General features: G+C 44.7%; 1 protein-coding gene across 2 annotated transcripts in view; it reads right to left on the bottom strand.

The window, feature by feature from the left end:
* cd2ap (CD2-associated protein) overlaps window positions 1–21,843 on the bottom strand; it is a gene marked incomplete at its 5' end in the record, with an annotated part of 89,982 nt that overhangs the window by 33,344 nt on the left and 34,795 nt on the right. For both annotated transcript variants that reach the window (XM_080790515.1, XM_080790514.1), the window contains 5 exons: window positions 643–679; window positions 8,600–8,653; window positions 8,988–9,077; window positions 19,023–19,117; window positions 20,013–20,097. In XM_080790515.1, the coding sequence (XP_080646641.1) occupies window positions 643–679; window positions 8,600–8,653; window positions 8,988–9,077; window positions 19,023–19,117; window positions 20,013–20,097 (361 nt within the window). The remainder of the gene's footprint in view (window positions 1–642; window positions 680–8,599; window positions 8,654–8,987; window positions 9,078–19,022; window positions 19,118–20,012; window positions 20,098–21,843) is intronic.

Below are 21,843 nucleotides of genomic sequence, written 5' to 3'. Positions count from 1 at the left end.
TGCTTGCGGTTATGGTTAGGTTAGGGTTTGAGGTAGGTTGTCGTTTGTCGGACCAATGGCTAGTCTGAACTAAGTACTGCACCCGGCCTCGCCAGCCCTGCTTCCGTTTCTCTGTAGCCATTAGCTTCTGTATTAGCCTTTGCAAGCTCTTCTCTCGGAAACTACGGTGCCGTCCGAAGTTTTGAACAAATCGCTGATGTTCGCAAGTCATTTGTGATTATCCGGTGATCGAGATTGGAACACGTTTTATAGAGCAGGGATTGGCCTCAATTTAGCTCACTATAGCATTAACGCTAATACTTTAGCTTCCAAGATGGAACCCAAAACCGGACGCGCGTCATAGTGGAATTCATTCTCATCACGTCGTGGCACCCAAGGCAAGCACCGCCACTTTCGTCCACCAGGTGGCACTCTGTGTTAATAGAGCATCAAAATCTGTTTAACCAATTTATACTTATTGGGACATTCGAAAATAGTCACAACTGTTGTGACTATTTGTCAACAGACTATTTGTCTGTTGTGATCTTCTATTTTTTAAACCACACACACACACACACACACACACACACACACACAGTTCCGAGGTGACTGCAGACTGCAGAGTGGAAGGAGTGGGCTTTAGAAGATAAGAAGTTTCCTTACCGACGCTTTTAGAAGGCGGCGGTGGCTTCTTGGGTTTCTATGAGAGGGGAGAGAAGGAAAAATAAATTGATTGGGTCAATCAGAGTCAGAGCATGACTCTCACTGAGATGTAGCGACATTCATTAGTTTAAATGCCAATGGACAATAATACAGGCAGAAAGAAAATCGTTAATTAGTTTTTCCCCCCGATTTCCACAGGGAACAAGAAACATCAGGCCAATTAAATGCATGTATGTAATTGCAATATGGTATTTGTGGACCAGTTCTTGTGGAAGGACTAATCCAATGATGAACAAGAGAGGACCCTGGACACAACAATATTAGTCATCATGCTCGGTAGGGCATAGCACGACTGTGTCATTATGTCATATTCCCAATTGAAAGGATAATGAAAGGTTGTCTCTTATCAAGCACCTCCTAAGTGCATCGAGACAGGTCTTAACCCATTCTGACCGGGAACCCGTTTTGGTGTTAGCATCATGTTATGCTTTATCTATTGAAAAATAGCAGATCTACAAGCTCATAGCTTGACATTTTTAGAATCTGATCTCAAGTCAGAATGGGTTCATCAGACCAGTGTGTGTCCAGTGGAAACCTCGTATGAATCTGATCTCAGGTCAGAATGGGTTAAAAGCACCATGCAGTACCAGTGCCATAATTATGTCTGTGGCCACTTTGATACATAATTTCTTATTGTTGCCGTCGGGTGGAATGTGTCCAAAACCGCCACATTTCATGGAACGGGACGCCTTTTTTCAGAAATGGTGACAAATGGCAGATCTAAAAGCTCAGCTGTAGATCGATTATCTTTTTTTTTTAAACTCAAAATTTTTATCCCACGATTTTGTAACCCAGTTTTTCTTATCACCCAGTGCCAATTATCTAATGCAATCCTGGGCGCTACACTTCCTCTGCCAACCTGGGGGGGCAGCGGACTGACCTCATGCCTCCTTCTATGCATGAGGAGTCCAAGCTGCTTCTTTTCACCTGACAGAGGGGAATTTCCCCGGCTGGACGTAGCGCGTGGAAGGGACACGTTATTCCGACCAGTTCCTTTCCCCTCCATCAGGCTGGCCAGGGGGAGGTAGTTTAGAGACCAGGATTACGGCATGTTTTTGTGAGGGTACCTACCCTAGGGGACACGGAGAGAACATGTGAGGGTATCTACCCTAGGGGACACGGGGAGAACATGTGAGGGTATCTACCCTAGGGGACACGGGGAGAACATGTGAGGGTACCTACCCTAGGGGACACGGGGAGAACATGTGAGGGTACCTACCCTAGGGGACACGGGGAGAACATGTGAGGGTACCTACCCTAGGGGACACGGGGAGAACATGTGAGGGTACCTACCCTAGGGGACACGGGGAGAACATGTGAGGGTATCTACCCTAGGGGACACGGGGAGAACATGTGAGGGTACCTACCCTAGGGGACACGGGGAGAACATGTGAGGGTACCTACCCTAGGGGACACGGGGAGAACATGTGAGGGTACCTACCCTAGGGGACACGGGGAGAACATGTGAGGGTATCTACCCTAGGGGACACGGGGAGAACATGTGAGGGTATCTACCCTAGGGGACACGGGGAGAACATGTGAGGGTATCTACCCTAGGGGACACGGGGAGAACATGTGAGGGTATCTACCCTAGGGGACACGGGGAGAACATGTGAGGGTACCTACCCTAGGGGACACGGGGAGAACATGTGAGGGTACCTACCCTAGGGGACACGGGGAGAACATGTGAGGGTACCTACCCTAGGGGACACGGGGAGAACATGTGAGGGTACCTACCCTAGGGGATACGGGGAGAACATGTGAGGGTACCTACCCTAGGGGACACGGGGAGAACATGTGAGGGTATCTACCCTAGGGGACACGGGGAGAACATGTGAGGGTATCTACCCTAGGGGACACGGGGAGAACATGTGAGGGTATCTACCCTAGGGGACACGGGGAGAACATGTGAGGGTACCTACCCTAGGGGACACGGGGAGAACATGTGAGGGTATCTACCCTAGGGGACACGGGGAGAACATGTGAGGGTACCTACCCTAGGGGACACGGGGAGAACATGTGAGGGTACCTACCCTAGGGGACACGGGGAGAACATGTGAGGGTACCTACCCTAGGGGACAAGGGGAGAACATGTGAGGGTACCTATACCCTAGGGGACACGGGGAGAACATGTGAGGGTACCTACCCTAGGGGACACGGGGAGAACATGTGAGGGTACCTACCCTAGGGGACACGGGGAGAACATGTGAGGGTACCTACCCTAGGGGACACGGGGAGAACATGTGAGGGTACCTACCCTAGGGGACACGGGGAGAACATGTGAGGGTACCTACCCTAGGGGACACGGGGAGAACATGTGAGGGTACCTACCCTAGGGGACACGGGGAGAACATGTGAGGGTACCTACCCTAGGGGACACGGGGAGAACATGTGAGGGTACCTACCCTAGGGGACACGGGGAGAACATGTGAGGGTATCTACCCTAGGGGACACGGGGAGAACATGTGAGGGTATCTACCCTAGGGGACACGGGGAGAACATGTGAGGGTATCTACCCTAGGGGACACGGGGAGAACATGTGAGGGTATCTATCCTAGGGGACACGGGGAGAACATGTGAGGGTATCTACCCTAGGGGACACGGGGAGAACATGTGAGGGTATCTACCCTAGGGGACACGGGGAGAACATGTGAGGGTATCTACCCTAGGGGACACGGGGAGAACATGTGAGGGTATCTACCCTAGGGGACACGGGGAGAACATGTGAGGGTATCTACCCTAGGGGACACGGGGAGAACATGTGAGGGTATCTACCCTAGGGGACACGGGGAGAACATGTGAGGGTATCTACCCTAGGGGACACGGGGAGAACATGTGAGGGTATCTACCCTAGGGGACACGGGGAGAACATGTGAGGGTATCTACCCTAGGGGACACGGGGAGAACATGTGAGGGTATCTACCCTAGGGGACACGTGGAGAACATGTGAGGGTATCTACCCTAGGGGACACGGGGAGAACATGTGAGGGTATCTACCCTAGGGGACACGGGGAGAACATGTGAGGGTACCTACCCTAGGGGACATGTGGAGAACATGTGAGGGTATCTACCCTAGGGGACACGGGGAGAACATGTGAGGGTATCTACCCTAGGGGACACGGGGAGAACATGTGAGGGTATCTACCCTAGGGGACACGGGGAGAACATGTGAGGGTATCTACCCTAGGGGACACGGGGAGAACATGTGAGGGTACCTACCCTAGGGGACACGGGGAGAACATGTGAGGGTATCTACCCTAGGGGACACGGGGAGAACATGTGAGGGTATCTACCCTAGGGGACACGGGGAGAACATGTGAGGGTATCTACCCTAGGGGACACGGGGAGAACATGTGAGGGTATCTACCCTAGGGGACACGGGGAGAACATGTGAGGGTACCTACCCTAGGGGACACGGGGAGAACATGTGAGGGTATCTACCCTAGGGGACACGGGGAGAACATGTGAGGGTATCTACCCTAGGGGACACAGGGAGAACATGTGAGGGTATCTACCCTAGGGGACACGGGGAGAACATGTGAGGGTATCTACCCTAGGGGACACGGGGAGAACATGTGAGGGTATCTACCCTAGGGGACACGGAGAGAACATGTGAGGGTATCTACCCTAGGGGACACGGGGAGAACATGTGAGGGTATCTACCCTAGGGGACACGGGGAGAACATGTGAGGGTATCTACCCTAGGGGACACGGGGAGAACATGTGAGGGTATCTACCCTAGGGGACACGGGGAGAACATGTGAGGGTATCTACCCTAGGGGACACGGGGAGAACATGTGAGGGTATCTACCCTAGGGGACACGGGGAGAACATGTGAGGGTATCTACCCTAGGCCCTAGGGGACACGGGGAGAACATGTGAGGGTATCTACCCTAGGGCAGTGTTTCCCAACCTTTTTTGTCCCAGGGAACACTTTTCATAGCCCTAAAATCTCGGGGAACACCTGGGGGGGGGGGGGGGTGGTGTATATATATATATATATATATAAATATATATATATATATATATATATATATATATTAAATATATATATATTAAATATATAGTAAAACGTAAAAGTAAATATACTTTTAAAAACACACATGACAGCACTCATCAAATAACTTCAAAGAGAAAGAAAAGGACAGAGACAGAGCCTCAGTTTCAAAAAAATTGCTCATATGAAATGTGAAATGCCACCTAATCCTTTTCCTTTCTTTATTATGAGCCAACTTGTGAATGCTGCATGCTTTTATTGTGAAGGGTCTCAGTTCTCACAGCCTGCTTATTTCCACGTGCTGAAAATAGCTGATCGACAAGCTCACAACGCGTTGCGTCCGCAACGCGCTGTGAGCTTGTAGATCAGCCATTTTCAGCATGCAAGCATAACACGTGTACGACGAAGAATAAATCAGGCATCGCTGCGCTTCTGTGAAGGGAGGGAGTTATATTTTGTTGGCCGAACGAGGCGATCATGTTTGGACATCTATGGAAAGCTATTTTGGACAGCTATTTTTCGTGGCACATTATGTTTAATCACAACAACGTCACGTTTACTTTACCTCCTCAGTGTTTGGGTCGGGACTGTGTGTGTCTGCCGTCTACGTGCATATGCACTCTGCGCGCTCCAGTCTTTCTGGAGGGAGCGAAATGTAGCGTCTTCTGCATGCATCTAAGCATTAACATTTCAATGGCCGAGGGTCGTTAGAGTCTATTGTTCCGTGTTGTAGTTATCGCATGTCTAATGGTTAGACGTGTGACAACAACGACGCAACAATAGGAAGCCTGCAGCTCAATAGCTTTTGCTTTCGGGGGAGGGATAGTGTTAATTTAGTTAAAATCAGGCGGAACACTTGGAGACATCAAGAGGAGCACCATAGCTCCGCGTAGCACAGGTTGGGAAACACTGCCCTAGGGGACACGGGGAGAACATGTGAGGGTATCTACCCTAGGGGACACGGGGAGAACATGTGAGGGTATCTACCCTAGGGGACACGGGGAGAACATGTGAGGGTATCTACCCTAGGGGACACGGGGAGAACATGTGAGGGTATCTACCCTAGGGGACACGGGGAGAACATGTGAGGGTATCTACCCTAGGGGACACGGGGAGAACATGTGAGGGTATCTACCCTAGGGGACACGGGGAGAACATGTGAGGGTACCTACCCTAGGGGACACGGGGAGAACATGTGAGGGTATCTACCCTAGGGGACACGGGGAGAACATGTGAGGGTATCTACCCTAGGGGACACGGGGAGAACATGTGAGGGTATCTACCCTAGGGGACACGGGGAGAACATGTGAGGGTATCTACCCTAGGGGACACGGGGAGAACATGTGAGGGTACCTACCCTAGGGGACACGGGGAGAACATGTGAGGGTACCTACCCTAGGGGACACGGGGAGAACATGTGAGGGTATCTACCCTAGGGGACACGGGGAGAACATGCAAACTCCACACAGAAAGGCCCTATCGCCCTATTATGATCGATTATCATAATAATGGCATTTTTTTAAAACGCAGCGAGGAAAGCATTTTCTTAAGAATTTAAGCCCCTATACAGTATATCCAGAGGTGGACATTTACAGAGTAAATGTACTTAACCAATTCTGACCTGAGATCAGATTCATACGAGGTTTCCACTGGACACACACTGGTCTGATGAACCCATTCTGACCTGAGATCAGATTCTAAAAAAATGTCAGTCGTTCTTCGATTTTTCAAAAATAGCAGACCTACAAGCTCATAGCGCGCCACTCGGTGGCGCGCTATGAGCTTGTAGATCTGCTATTTTTCAATAGCTAAAGCACGACATGATGCCGACACCAAAATGGGTTCCCGGCCAGAATGGGTTAATGTACAATCATGCCTGTCAGAATGTGTGTTGTGGGTCCCCTTGCAGTGTGGAATGTCAAAACGCCCTACAGGAAAATAAAAAGCAACTTTCGTTTTGCATTGTCACTTTCAACTGTTTATGATTGATGACTGTTTATGTCTGCTGAATGCACACACTTTCACTCTCAATTCAAATATAATCACTCTCAATTCAAATATAATCACTGTGTAAAGCAGGATTTTCAAGCGTCCATAAATCGTAATCCAGGAGAGCTGTCCTTGGTGGATCTTCTGCCATCCAAATTACGGATTTAAATTTGTGCATTTGTACCGCGACACTCCCACCATGTAAAAGCTTCTGACGAAAGGTAAACAGTGTGTACTTGTGCCAATAATACTAAAGTGTGTGTGTGGGGGGGGCGGGCAAACTCCGACTCTTAAAATGAACGCGTATGGTGGCACTGGGAACTTCATAAATGCTAACTGCTAGCCGGCAACAAAAGAATGAAGTACCTGATAAAAAAAGGGACAAATGCAACAAGATTACATTCTGTTGAAAAGGCAACAGAATGTAATCTTGTTGCATTTGTCCCTTTTTATCAGGTACTTCATTCTTTTGTTGCCGGCTAGACGGTGCAAACGCAAATAAAAAAGACTAGACCAATCTCTGGAACTGTCCCAGCGGGATGAAGGGGGACAGGAAGTATACATCATCTAGCATGTGTATATAGCCGTATATATTATATCGTCGCTATCAGGTGCAAACCTTGTAAGTCCAACAACTAACGAAACATCTTGAAAATAGGAGATCTGGAAGGCCACAACGCGTCACATCGGCTATGTTCACTACTTTTGCTTGTCAGTCTTGTTACAACAAAGTAGGACGTTAAGTGACTGAAAAAGTCATAAAAATAGTGTTATGAGGTTTGTCTGTCCGACAGCGTCAATATGTGTGTACACATGTTTTTATATATTTTTTAATGGTACTATACAATGGCTGCCTGTGTGTTGCCGGTAGTAGCTCTTCAAGGCTGGTAATAATGAGGCATATTGGGTTGGGCTAATTACACCTCCACTACACCCCATTGACATTTTAGGGTGCATATTAAAGCCACAAGGCATACATAAAATGACATACCCAGGTTTTGAACCCCGGGTCTCTGGCATGGGAGACCAAACAACAACTACTGCTGCTGCTAGACTAGGCCAACCCCTGTTGGAAAAGGGGAGGCATTATATATAAAAGGGGAGGTGTTGTGCTTCAGAGTTTCAAGCACATCCTCAAAACCATTTGGAAAATAAAAAGTATCTACAGTGGTAAGTTAACGTACGGTATTCTTTTTTTTTTTTTTTATATAATTTTTATCCCACGATTTTGTAACCCATTTTTCACCCCTGTGTCAATTATCTGATGTGATCCTGAGCTCTACACACCCTCCGCCAACCTGGGGAGAGCAACGGACTTGAACTTATGCTTCCTTCATGCCTGAGTGTCCAAGTTGCTCCTTTACACCTGACAGGGGGGAGTTTCCCTGGTTGGACGTAGTGCGTGGAAGGAACACGTTATTCCAACCAGTTCCAGTCCCCTCCACCAGGCGCCCCGGCTGGCCAGGGGGAGGCAGTTTAGAGACCAGGATTACTGCATGTTTTTGTGAGGGTACCTACCCTATAGGGGACACGGGGAGAACATGCAAACTCCACACAGAAAGGCCCTTTCGCCAACACCGCCTCGGGTATGGGCACTGATGACGCGGAGGAGGAAACAGCGCCCGCACCCACAGCGCCCCGAGCGGGAATCGAACCCAGGACCTTCTAGCTGTGAGGCGACAGCACTACGAACTGTGCCACCGTGCCCCCCAACGTACGGTATTCTAACTTTGCTATGGAATTTCCAAACAGTTTTGGCATATGCTGTTCCACACGGAATTGTGAGCAATGGGCTGTAATCTCATTATGCAGAGAGCTTGGAATGTATGATAAAAGTGGGTCATCTGCAATGCACTCGTCTTCTGCAGGAAGACATTCTTTACACACATACCATCAGCTGGGGAATCTTACCTCTTCAGTGTCCTGTTTGGGGGATAATTTCACCGACCCTCGCGGTGTGGGAGCCTGGAGAAAACAATTCAGAACATATTTTATATTGGTATTATACCTCTCACTCTTCCCAACAAGCAGACTTTAGGTTACTTCACCACACAATGGTGTGAGCTTGTAGGTCAAGGTTGTTCAGTTGTTGTTGTTCAGTTGTCTGAGCATTGATACAACTCTTTGGCTCAAAAGCAATCAGCCAGATTATCAATGGACCTTACTTGCCGCCCATGTGGAAAGGCATTGGGCTAAATCAAACGGGGCCTTGGTGTAAGCCATGCGCCAGCTCTAATACACAGTGACAGGTTGTCAACAAGTGTTCATTCCCTTTCATAGTTTGTTAATCTCATCTCACCTCTTTGTCGATCTCTGTAACGAAATTGTCAGGGAAAACGCCCTCCCTGCCGCCGACCTCCCCTCGCCACCAGCCCGGCTCTCCTGTGTCCTGTAAACAAAAACACAGACAGACAGACGGCCATGAAGGAAGACTGAAGGAATTTACAATTTAGGCATTTAGCAGACGCTCTTAATCCAGAGCAATTTACAATAATCACATACATAAAAAATAGTTATCATGAAACATGCGTAAGCCAAGAACGTAACAGTGGAATATCTATATAATGAAAAACTATACTATACTATACATTAATACATATATACTATGAAGTGCTATGACTACATAACATGCAATTCTAGTGCTGTCTATGTAAGATACTATAACTCTATCAAATGCTATCCAAGTCTACAGAAATGCTATCTAAGGGGGTAGGGTACATGATGGAGTCTGAAAAGATGGGTTTTCAGACTACGGCGGAAGATTGGGAGTGAGGCTGCAGTTCTGATTGTAATGGGAAGTTGCCCATTCCATAGTTTGAGCCAGAAGGGAGAAGAGTTTGGGACGTGTCGAGCGTTTTTAGTGAAGGTACTTCCAGCTTCCCCCGAGGGTTTGTACGGTTCGATCATACTTGCAAGATACGGGGGAGCCATGCCTTTGGTTGAACAGATGGAAACCTACAAACTGTGTCCAAAGCTGTTTCATTTTAATTCATAATCGTTTTTTTTTTTTTTTACATTTGAAGGCGTGAAGCTATAGCAGATCTACAGTACAAGCTCATTTGTACATCTGCCATTTTCACTACTTTTGTATGACACTCTTGTAACAGGGCTTTAATTTACGCAAAAACAAACATTTGAAACAGTGTGTAAAACGAACACACACACACACACACACACACACACACACACACACACACACACACACACACAAATGTATAGAACATAGAAACATCCTCCAGCTGCACAACTCCATGAACTCTCTCTCTCCTCATATAATATTTACATGCCCCCCTGCAGTGCAATGAGTAAGACCGGAACATTGCTATAATGGTTAAAAGGGACCCCCCACTGCTGGTATATTTCTTTACTTTGCCTTAATAATAATATTAGGCCTATTATTCATTATAAGTAGCAGCTGATAAGTACAAATAAATATATAATAGTACTAGAAGTACCGTTAGTGGTATTTATATTATTAAAATGTAAAGAGGAAAACTGTAAACGGAAATAATAATTGTTCGTGCCGGTAAGAAAGTGCATTTCAACATGAAGATTAAGATTAAGAAAGGGTGAAATAGCCAGTTTTCTTAAACCCAAATCCCAAAGAAATCCATCTATAAAAGCACCACGTCTCTGTAAGTGTGTATGTACGGTACGTCTGTAATCCACGTTAACTTAACTCGAGAACCGTTCGCCCCACAGACTTCAAATTCGACACACGCATTTTCACAGAGAGATGCCCGACCTTGAGTAAATGGTGCATTTATATAGTGCCTTTATCCAAGGCGCTTTACATAGATTGTGCATTACATTCACACACACATTCATACACCGATGGCGGCGGAAACCATGCAAGGCACCAACCAGCACATCAGGAGCAATTAGGGGTTCAGTGTCTTGCTCAAGGACACTTGCGCAGGGCCCGCCCCCTGCCCAGTGCCAAGGGTCTGACAGTAATTAACAATATTAATAACTAGAAAAGTCGTAATTAAAAAGAAAATCTATAATATTGAATAGTTTGGTCTTCTGCCCCTGCAAGGGAATTAATGTCTTTATAAACGATTGTAAAACATAGCTGTTATGTAACCATGAACAACAGTCAATTAGCTACTGTTATGCAAAGCTCAGCCAATCACAGCGGAAGTTAGGTAGGTTACTCCGGAAAAAGGAAAATAAGTTAAGTGTGACAATAACTATAGTCCGTTTGCCCTTTGGGCAACCACACTAATAACAATAATACTAAATTAATAATGATGATGTGTGTTGCCCAATGCCTATAGCAACTACACTAAAGAAACACATGGAGTATAATAATACAAAATTAATAATGATGATGTGTGTAGCAACTACACTAAAAGAAACACATCGAGGAGTAGTAGTAGTAGTAAGGTCTTATTTTACCATCCTTTCCCCACTGTCCCCACTAGATGGCAGCAGATTCCTACAGTGCTTCTGGGTGTTACTTAATACTAAACATGAGTCGGAGGCATCATAGCTCAACAGAGTCTCAGTGGCTGTTGTGCTGAGCGAAGCAGCAAACCCTGTGTTTAGGAGGCATTCTGTGACTGACTGGCAGTAATGCCTTACTGCCAGAGTGCACCATTCCAGAGGGCCAAACCGTACCCAGGGGCCAAACCTCGAGCGATGAAGGCAATGAAGTTGGACAGCTAGAAGTGGGTCTGCGGCGCGTCACAGTCAGGGTCTCGGGACCCGACTATAGGCCTTTGTGGCTACCCAATGAGATTATGCATTGATATACTCTGCTCTACTCTGTTACTTGCAAAACTCTATTTTTTTTTACTCTAACGTGGAATTTCAGAAGGCAAGGGTTTATCAAAAATTGATATTCATATACTCAACCAACCTCTTCACATATTCATATACCATAGATATTACCATATTAAAAAAACATCACAAAATCTGCCTTCTTTCATCTGCGCAACCTAGCTAGAATTCTTCCCAACCAACACCATCACTTCCCGACGCGGAAAAACCATGGTCAATAAATGCCGTTAAGACTAGTCAAACATGCAGCATATATGTGGCATATATTGTGGTTAGAGTGTCCGCCCTGAGACTGGGAGGTTGGGGTTCAATCCCCGGCCGGGTCATACCAAAAACTATAAAAATGGGACCCAATGCCTCCCTGCTTGACACTCAGCATCAAGGGTTGGATTGTGGGTAAGTCCCTGTGACATACTGTACTAGCGTCATGTCCAGGGGGTGTCCTTGTACATCAAGCTGCCTCACGCTACAGAAACAGGAGATAGGCTCCTGCCATATGGGCCTCATGGCTACAGAAACAGGAGATAGGCTCCTGCCCTATGGGCCTCACGCTACAGAAACAGGAGATAGGCTCCTGCCCTATGGGCCTCATGGCTACAGACACAGGAGATAGGCTCCTGCCCTATGGGCCTCATGGCTACAGAAACAGGAGATAGGCTCCTGCCCTATGGGCCTCATGGCTACAGAAACAGGAGATAGGCTCCTGCCCCTATGGGCCTATGGCTCGGCTACTTATAAACATGCAGCAGCTAGAGTACCAACTAGGAACAGGAACCTCGCCCACATCACACCAAGCACTCGTAGCACTCCACTGGCTGCCGACACAGGCCAGAGCCGACTTCAGGTGCTGCTCCTGACCTAGAAAGCTTCAACGCTGCATCCTACATGTCCACTTTAATAGAACCATACCTAGAAAGCTTCAACGCTGCATCCTACATGTCCAGTTTAATAGAACCATACCTAGAAAGCTTCAACGCTGCATCCTACATGTCCAGTTTAATAGAACCATACCTAGAAAGCTTCAACGCTGCATCCTACATGTCCAGTTTAATAGAACCATACCTAGAAAGCTTCAACGCTGCATCCTACATGTCCACTTTAATAGAACCATACCTAGAAAGCTTCAACGCTGCATCCTACATGTCCAGTTTAATAGAACTATACCTAGAAAGCTTCAACGCTGCATCCTACATGTCCAGTTTAATAGAACCATACCTAGAAAGCTTCAACGCTGCATCCTACATGTCCACTTTAATAGAACCATACCTAGAAAGCTTCAACGCTGCATCCTACATGTCCAGTTTAATAGAACCATACCTAGAAAGCTTCAACGCTGCAACCTACATTTTAATAGAACCATACATCCCTGGACCGGACGACCACTACGCTCCCAGGTTGCTGGTCACCTCACAGTCACAAAGCATAATTAAAAATTATTTACAATTTAGGCATTTAGCAGACGATCTTAATCCAGACTCCAGAGCGATTTACATTAAGCAATAACAAAAGCATGGCATACATCACATATATAAAAAGTAGTTATCATGAATCATGTATAAACTAAGAACGAGTATCTATGTAAACTATACATACTATACTATATTATATATTATACATGTGTACTATAAAGTGCTATGACTACATAAAATGCAATTCTAGTGCCGTCTACGTAACAAGCTATAAGTCTGTGAGGGCAGAGCGTTCACACATTGTGCACCCCGTCTCTGGAATGCTTTCCCTCCAGCTGTTAGAGATGCCTTTTTCCCCTTTGCATCCCCCCTACTAGTTTGATTGGTTTTATTGTTACAGACAGTATGTCCACCTCTTCTTACCCTGTGTGTTTAAACACCGTCGGGGTGATAAAATAAATAAAAGTTAACTGAACTTATATTACAAAGTAGAGTAGATGCCCCTATCTGGTCTTCAGGCAGGGCTTAAAGCCAAAAATAATCCCAAGACTGAAAGATATTTTTTTGCAAATCTGCACTGATCTCATTAAATGACCCCTATGAAATCCTCAGGACTGAAATCCGTCCCCAGGACTGAGAACTTTAAGCCCTGTCTTCAGGTTCAGGACAAACAGAATATTGGCATTTAAAAAAAAAAACGTTTGCACACATACTTTGATCATCATAAATGTTTTCCTTATTTGGGGGGGTATTAAAAGAAAGTACCGGTACTTTGATCATCTAACAATCATCTAAAAGATCCTTAGGTTATTGAAAACACTGATCTAGCGATCTAACATTATGTGGACTATCATGTTTGATTCATTATGATTTAAACATTTGGTTCATTAGCACTTCATCTGTTCAAATTAGAATGACATGACGGATTTTGGGTCTGGTGTCAATACAGATTTTGAAGAATCCTAGACCACCAATTACCGATGTCTTGACCAATATACAAAGATGTCATCGAACATGTAATATAATATGTCTCAATGTTTGTTGAAATGCAGCACAGCTGAAATAGGCTCACACGTGCGTCACAAACGGCCACCACAAACAAGATTTAAATTGGTTCTGCCGGACAGAAAAAACACCCCCCCTTCTCTTTGCTTGCTATACTTCCCAAACAAACACTTCACTTCTGAGTGCCTCGCCAAGGGTGAAGAAAAAGAGGCTTGAGGCAGCACACATTAAAACTGTTTAGTAGCCATAAACGTCAAGACGTCTAATTGCCAATTAAGTACCGGATGCCACGGACGACAAGACGTCTTCCCTTGGAAATATATATATATATATATATATTCTTTTTTTATTATCTTTTTTTTTTACATTCTTTTTTTTCCATATTTTGAAAATTCCTCTAATCTGGTGTACAGGTGATGACATGCACATTACATGAATAATATAATTACAAATTCTCTCTCTCTTTATAATGGGAGAATTGGCACTCAAAGCCTAAACTGGTGACCACCAGGTGGCGCTGAAAGAGTTTTAAGTCGAATTCACACAATTAGGACTTAAAAGTGACAAATGAGTTCCCGGAGACACGGTCTCATCAACAACTTGGGTAGATCAATAGACCGATAATCCCAGTTGGGTTGACAGATGATTTGACTTTGGGTATAGAAATAAAGAATCTAAATGTGAGTGCAGGGCCTGTGTGTGCACAGCCGGATCTAAATATGAGTGGGCCTGGGCTGAGTGCAGAGAGAGAGAGAGAGAGAGAGCGAGAGAGAGAGAGAGAGAGAGAGAGAGATCAGCAAACAATGTGTCCATCTCCCACGACGAGGCACAGCAATGCAGACACAGAGAGAGGGAAATGAGGGAATCTGTCAAACTTGATGGATCATTTCCTGTCTTTGAACAGAGGGATGTCCTTCCTGAAGACTAAGGGGAAAGCGCTTAAAAGGCTTGTTAAAAAAAAAAGAAGCATGAGGCTTCCTTCCTCTTTCACACTGTGTGGAAAGTACGATGCTTAACCCATTCTGACCTGAGATCAGATTCATACGAGGTTTCCACTGGACACACACACTGGTCTGATTAACCCATTCTGACCTGAGATCAGATTCTAAAAAATGTCAGTCGTTCTTCGATTTTTCAAAAATAGCAGATCTACAAGCTCGTAGCGCGCCACTCGGTGGCGCGCTATGAGCTTGTAGAACTGCTATTTTTCAATAGCTAAAGCATAACATAATGCTAACACCAAAAGGGGTCCCGTCTAGAATGGGTTAATGCGCAGGTTTACAGGACTTCTGGGGGAGAAAGTGTCATCTACTGACGTTGAAAATAAATGGTGTATTAGGCATGATAGAGATACCATTATTTAATAATCCATTAACAGTGTGGTCTCCCTGACCAAACACTAAGAGCTTAACAGTAAGTTATGATGTGTGCCATTTGTGGAAGGAAACCACACAAGTCACAATGCGTTGTACACAGGGGTGCAGTACTTAGTTTAGACAGTTTTTGGTTTAGACTACGGTAGTCATTGGTTAGACCAGTCATTACTAGTCCTATAACTACTACAACCCATCTCAAACCCTCACCCTACACCTAACCTCCCACGGGGCAGCACACCTAAACCTAACCTTAACCCATGTCTAACCAATGACTAGTCTAATCTAAGTATGCACCCCGGTGACCAGTGGTGAAGCTGCACTATACACAGGGACGTGCAGAGCGTGTCAGAGAGGCAGGGGGCTGACATCCTGTAAGAGGGCACTTTTAGACAAAAACAATAACGAAAATAGCAGATCTACAAGCTCACAGCGTGTCGCGCTGCGACGCGTTGAGAGCATGTAGATCAGCTATTTTCGGGGCGCAACCCAGCAATCTTTAGCTAGTGGAGATGCAGTGTGTACGACATGGATTTAGAAATAAATTTGTTCAGCGCAAAATGCTACGTTCAAGTTCAGGAGACTGAACGCTGCATGCCTTCCGGTATGTCATGGAAAGGAGAGGCATGTGCATGTCTTTTAACCGTAGTAAACGCTGCATTCGTGGTCTGGAGAGGGCAGTTGTTTTACAGACGGGTAAAAGGGCAGGGGCTGAAGCCCCCTTTGATGATGTCTATGTGTGCACGTCCCTGACTATACAAGCTGGCTGTGTTCCTAGTGTGGTGACAGTCGACACCTCATTTGGCCTTACATTCCAGTGTTGTAAGAAAAAGGTTAAGAATGACTGACATGACAGAGTCTGACGATATTCGTGCATGTTTGCTCTGCATAAGGTAACATTCACTCAACACAAGTTACACAGCATACATTACATTATGCAGTGTTTTGCAGCCATATTTGTAGTACGATGGTTTCGCTTGCCAAAAGACACCGTAGCGATGGTGTATAAATTAAACTTCTGCTTAACCCTCTAGCACCCAGAGTTGCTTTTTAGCTACAATTTTATTTTAATTAATTACTAATTTTTTTTTTTTTTTTTCTGTTCTTTTTTCACCTAAATGTCATCAGTGATGTTCATTGCAATGCCAATTCAATGCCATTAGTCATGATATTTGCATATAAATACCCCCCACAGAGGCTGAAATTCACACAAATAAAAAAAAAATTGACTTTTTAACCTAAAACTTTTGACCTTTACCCTAATAAAAGTAGGTAAAATAATTGTAATATATGTTTTTTTGTGATCATTAGAATGTCTAGAACATGTTTTATTATTATTGTGAAAGATATCCCCCAAATGTAAATTATTAATTTATTATATTATTATATAATTATTATATAATTATTATAAATTTTTCATCAAACTTTATTTTTTTATTTTTTTTAACATCTTTTTTAGTGTCAGTGCTAGTAGTACAAAGTAGTAGTAAGGTTGAAATCTATTTTTTGCAAGTAGAAATTAATGCGGGTGTTAGAGGGTTAAACGTCTGCTTTTGAGATCAGTAATGACAGTAACGGTTCTGTGACAGCTGGTACTACACACCGTTTTCTGTCGTTGAACATACGGCACACCGTTTACTAGTTAATCCAACGTTTGAGTTTTCTATAAAACTGTAAAGTCAGGGTTCCTGAAATTATTAATGTATTTTAAAGTCACTGGTATTCCACTTTAAGCAAGCAACAGTAAGACCGATCAAATGTGACTGCAACGTCAATATTAATCAGATGAGTACAGTTGGTTCCGGGAAGGTGGCTGTAGGCTGGACAGTCTATTAGAGAAATTAGGCCGTCAAATTGAGTTTCGAAGACGTCCACTGAGTAATGGGATGACACGGGATCACCATGTATACTTTCTGCTGTAATGCTTTCACGTTAGAATCAAAAACCCTCTCCTCCGCGTCGTCAGTGCCCATACCCGAGGCGGGGTTGGCAAAAGGGCCTTTCTGTGTGGAGTTTGCATGTTCTCCCCGTGTCCCCTAGGGTAGGTATACCCTCACAAAAAACATGCAGTAATCCTGGTCTCTAAACTACCTCCCCCTGGCCAGCCTCCAGCCGGGGCGCCTGATGGAGGGGAAAGGAACTGGTCGGAATAACGTGTTCCTCCCACGCACTACGTCCGGCCGGGGAAACTCTCCCCTGTCAGGTGAAAAGAAGCAGTCCCATGCCCTCTCAGGTTGGCAGAGGAAGTGTAGCGCCTAGGATTACATTCAATAATTGACACGGGTCAATAAAATGGGATAAAAATGATAAGAAAAATTAAAAAAGAAGCTGGAATCAGTCTTCCCTGTCCCATCTAAGTGGTCTGAAACGCAGCAGCCAGGATCTCGACAGGTACTGTACTAGGAAGAGGGACCATTGTATCCCAATCCTGGCCTCTCTCCACTGGCTGCCAGTAGGTTTACAAAGCTCTTGGTTGACCCCCGTACATCGCTGAACTTTGAACCCCTCTCCCTACATCCAGGTCCGTCAGGTCAGCTGAGCTCTCCCACTAACTACACTCCAGGGGTGACCGTGCCCTTGCTGTCGCCCCATAGAGTTATGAACTAACTAAACTCCAGGGGTGACCGTGCCCTTGCTGTCGCCCCATAGAGTTATAAAAGATAGAGGGCGGATAGATGGACGTTGCTCAGTGGCTTTTTGAAGCACCCGGAAGAACGCTCTACTTCCGCGTTTTTTTGATTTGCACACCAAAATTTGGTGTCCAAAAATGTCCCCAGCTGCACTGGGTTTCCTCATGCTAAATGCACGGGCCCGTCTACAGTCCCAGCTGTGACCAGCAGGGCCGAGCGCTTCAGCGTTGGCCGGCCCTGCTGGGGCTATCGATTCTTCCTTCTCTGTTGAGTCCTTTAAGTCTCGACAAACTAAATGGTAGTTTCATAAAAACAAAGAAGTCTGAGGTTGCATTCACTGCACTTTTGCACCTTTTGGTCATAACCACTTTCTATGTATAGACAAGGCATGCAAGTTTAATTGAAGCAGTCTCACAACTATGAATAATGGAACTTCAAAATCCCATCGGGTTCCCCTTTTATCGTTACAGCTGGAGTTTCAGGCAGATTATAAAAAAATATGTGCTGTGCAGAATCACTGTCATACAAACAATATGTAAATCAGAGAAACTTTCATTTTATTCAAACTGACCAAAGCCTAAGCATTTGCATTTTGTCTCATGTCATGGACATTATGTGTGGGAGAGAAGACATGTACACACGAGAAAAAACCATTTTGGGCGGGAACCCCTCTTGGTGTTTATAGCATTATGTCATGCTTTAGCTATTGAAAAATAGCAGATCTACAAGCTCAGACCTACGAGCTTGTAGGTCTGCTATTTTTTTTTAAGTCGTGGAAATGTGGTGGAAATCTTTGAATATATATATTTCAGAGGAAACGTTTTTAACTAAAATATTTGCTTCTGGGGGATCCCTGGAACAACATATTTTGAGATGGGGGTCCGTGGCCCAATAGAGATAATTCTGGGGGTCCTTGACATGAAAAAGGTTGAGCACCACTGATGTAGAAACATAGGTTTTTTAGAAGCCCTTTGTCAGTCCAAAATGGGTTCATGTGATCGTGTATCGTGGCACCTGGAACTGGGGTTTATGCTAACAGCTAGCCGCAATAAATAGGTTAATATAACCACTAAGCACAATGCGGCTTTTCCTCGCGTAGTGGAGTCTTAGTAATAGGCCTGTGGCAGCTTACCTTGCTCAGTATCTGGATGACATCACCCTCTTTCAAGCTGAGCTCGTCTTCGTTTGTGGAGTCAAAGGCAAACGTAACTTTACAATATTCTTTAGCTGAGGAGACAGGAGAAAGAAAAGGGTTCAGGTGGTGAGCTGGACACAATGTTTCTCATACCAAGGGGGGAAAAAACAAAGGTGTATGTATGAGTATATGCTCACATCCAATTCCAACGTGAATAATGAAGATGTACATTTCAGTAATGAGGTAAACTGGAACTCTAGGCTGAGTACATGTGTTGGTCATCATCAACATCAAGACACATTTTCATTAATTAATCATTGATTCAGTTTGAAATCTCACAATGAATCACTAAACATGTGAGATCAACATATTGGAGCTTTACAGTATACTGACAAAAAGGATGTTATATTTTTATAATATTAACAATTAAAAGCACACCAAGGCATCCGTTTAGCTGCTGCTTGATCATTTATTTCTAGAATTGGTGTACACTTCTAGAACTGGTGTACAGCAGGGGTGCCCACACTTTTTTGACTTGAGCTACCTTCAAAATGACCAGGTCAAAACTATCTACTAACCAACATAAGTATTATCCGTTTGCTGGAAATGGTTACATAAGACACACTTGGAACAGGAGATAGAGAGGGGAAATGGAATTGGTAGGTTATATTGTAGAACTTTGTGATGCTACTGATGTTTGTGTGCAGGCCCTTTTTATGTCAATCAATCAAGTCACCTTAATTCAAGTGATAGATTATATATATTTTAGGGACATATATGTCATGTGTTCTACCTGCACATCCTTTGTGATCTACTGGTCGATCACAGAGTAGGAACATTGTGATCACAGCTACCCACAATGCATTTGGCTTTGTGGAGTGCCATAATTTCCAGTCATTAGTGAGGGAAACCAAAAGGACAAAGTGGAAACATTTTCCTCACAAATTTAAAAACAACATTCATTGTGTCGTTAATGAATTCACTTACATTTTGATTTGCAGTCTCCGTCCGGCCTCAGTAACTCTGGCGTGGGGAGGGCGGGCTTTGCGGCGGATGGTAATGATGGGATTGGCTAAAATGAAGCAAACGACACAAATGGGAATGATTTCCTCGACATGATTGGATGCGCACATGCATGTGTAATGTCTTTAATCCACACAGACAGAGAGTTGCGTCTACTATCCGACTGGTTACGAGTGGTTGTAGTTAATAATGTTGGGATGAAAGAAAATACATTACTGAAAAGATACACAGTGAAAACACATCTGGCATCTGCATGTTGTGTTTTTTTGTACCATGGCAAGAGTAAGAAGAGGGAGCCATTTTAAACAAATCCAGTGATGTTCTGAAATTTGTTTTAGTAATGGTTGAGGGAGCATTCGGAAAATACAACAAATGGATATTGTTTATGAACACTGGTGGAACCACAAGGGTGGTGTGACTGTGTGGGCATCAAAGAGGAAAGTATCTGAAAGACATTTAGCACACGTTTCCTGTGACAGTGAAACTATTAACACGCAGCCGCATGAAGTAAAAACTAGAGACGGAATCAGCAAGCGTGGCAAAGTGACGGAAATAACCGGGCACTCCTTCTGCAGGACAATACTATACTATGCAAACAATACGCCATGTTCTGGAGCACTCAAATGATATTTGTATTGGTAGAAAAACTGGAAATAAGAATGCATTTCAATGCTATAAGGCCTTAATACGTGAAAAATGTGTTTAGCTGCAAGACTGCTAAACAAATTAACAATACTTTTTCACGTATTAAGGCCTTGTGTGCCGTCTGTGTTCCTTTAAAAACCTTTTACATGGGTTTTATCCGAGTTGTTTTAAACCTTTTAAATAACCCTTTACATGGGGTTTACACTGTTATTTATGTTTTTATTGTGGGGCACCCCCAACCTACGTTTTTCACAATGCATGTACTTGTACATCTGTGTGACAATAAACATCTTGAATCTTATCGAGTCTTCATCATAGGCATGAGTAACACCACTATCTTTAGAGCGGCACGCAGTGCGTGGACTACAGGGGCTTGAGGATGGTAAAATAAAGGGTGAGGGGATCATATATTGTGAGAACGGGAGAATTGTGGGTTGCTTGCGGCAACGAGGCCATGCGACATATTGTGATGCCGTGACATGTTGTGGAGGAGAGTGGAGCAAGCCATGTTAGCAGTGAGTGGAGGCTGTGGTGGAAGAGAGGAAGGGAAGAGGGGAGCAGGTTTCAGAAGGAAGGATACATGCTAAATATCGCTAATTAACCCATTCTGACCTGAGATCAGATTCAAACGAGGTTTCCACGGGACAGACCTACAAGCTCGTATCGCGCCACTCGGTGGCGCGATATGAGCTTGTAGATCTGCTATTTTTCAATAGCTAAAGCATAACATGATGCTAACACAAAAATGGGTTCCCGTTCAGAATGGGTTAAGGACACAATTAGACAATTAGTTATTAGCCGCGTTATGCATTACTATTCCCTCTGGTCCCGGAGGCTCAGACAGTGGTGTCTTGTACAGGAATTTAACATAAAGTAGGATATGAAAATAGAATAAGAGTCATAAATCCAAGCAGAAGCTTAAATCTGTATAATTGTCCTTTTCACCACTCAAAGACCTACAATTCCAGACTGGAATATAAGACTAGATTTGATCAATGTTCAGTCAGTGTGGTGCATGCCGACTGGCTGAACAATAACACGACCGTAGATAATCCAGAGGAAGAAGCCTGCGGATCACAATGTCTACCAATGCCAGATGGGAACTGGGTAATTTCCAAATTGGAACATGGTTGGTCATATCTGTCGAGTG

The sequence above is a fragment of the Protomyctophum bolini genome, assembly GCF_963924005.1.
Source record: "Protomyctophum bolini genome assembly, chromosome: 19".
NCBI lineage: Eukaryota > Metazoa > Chordata > Actinopteri > Myctophiformes > Myctophidae > Protomyctophum > Protomyctophum bolini.
The sequence above is the reverse complement of the archived record's forward strand: the minus strand, read 5'-3'. Positions and strand labels throughout refer to the sequence as shown.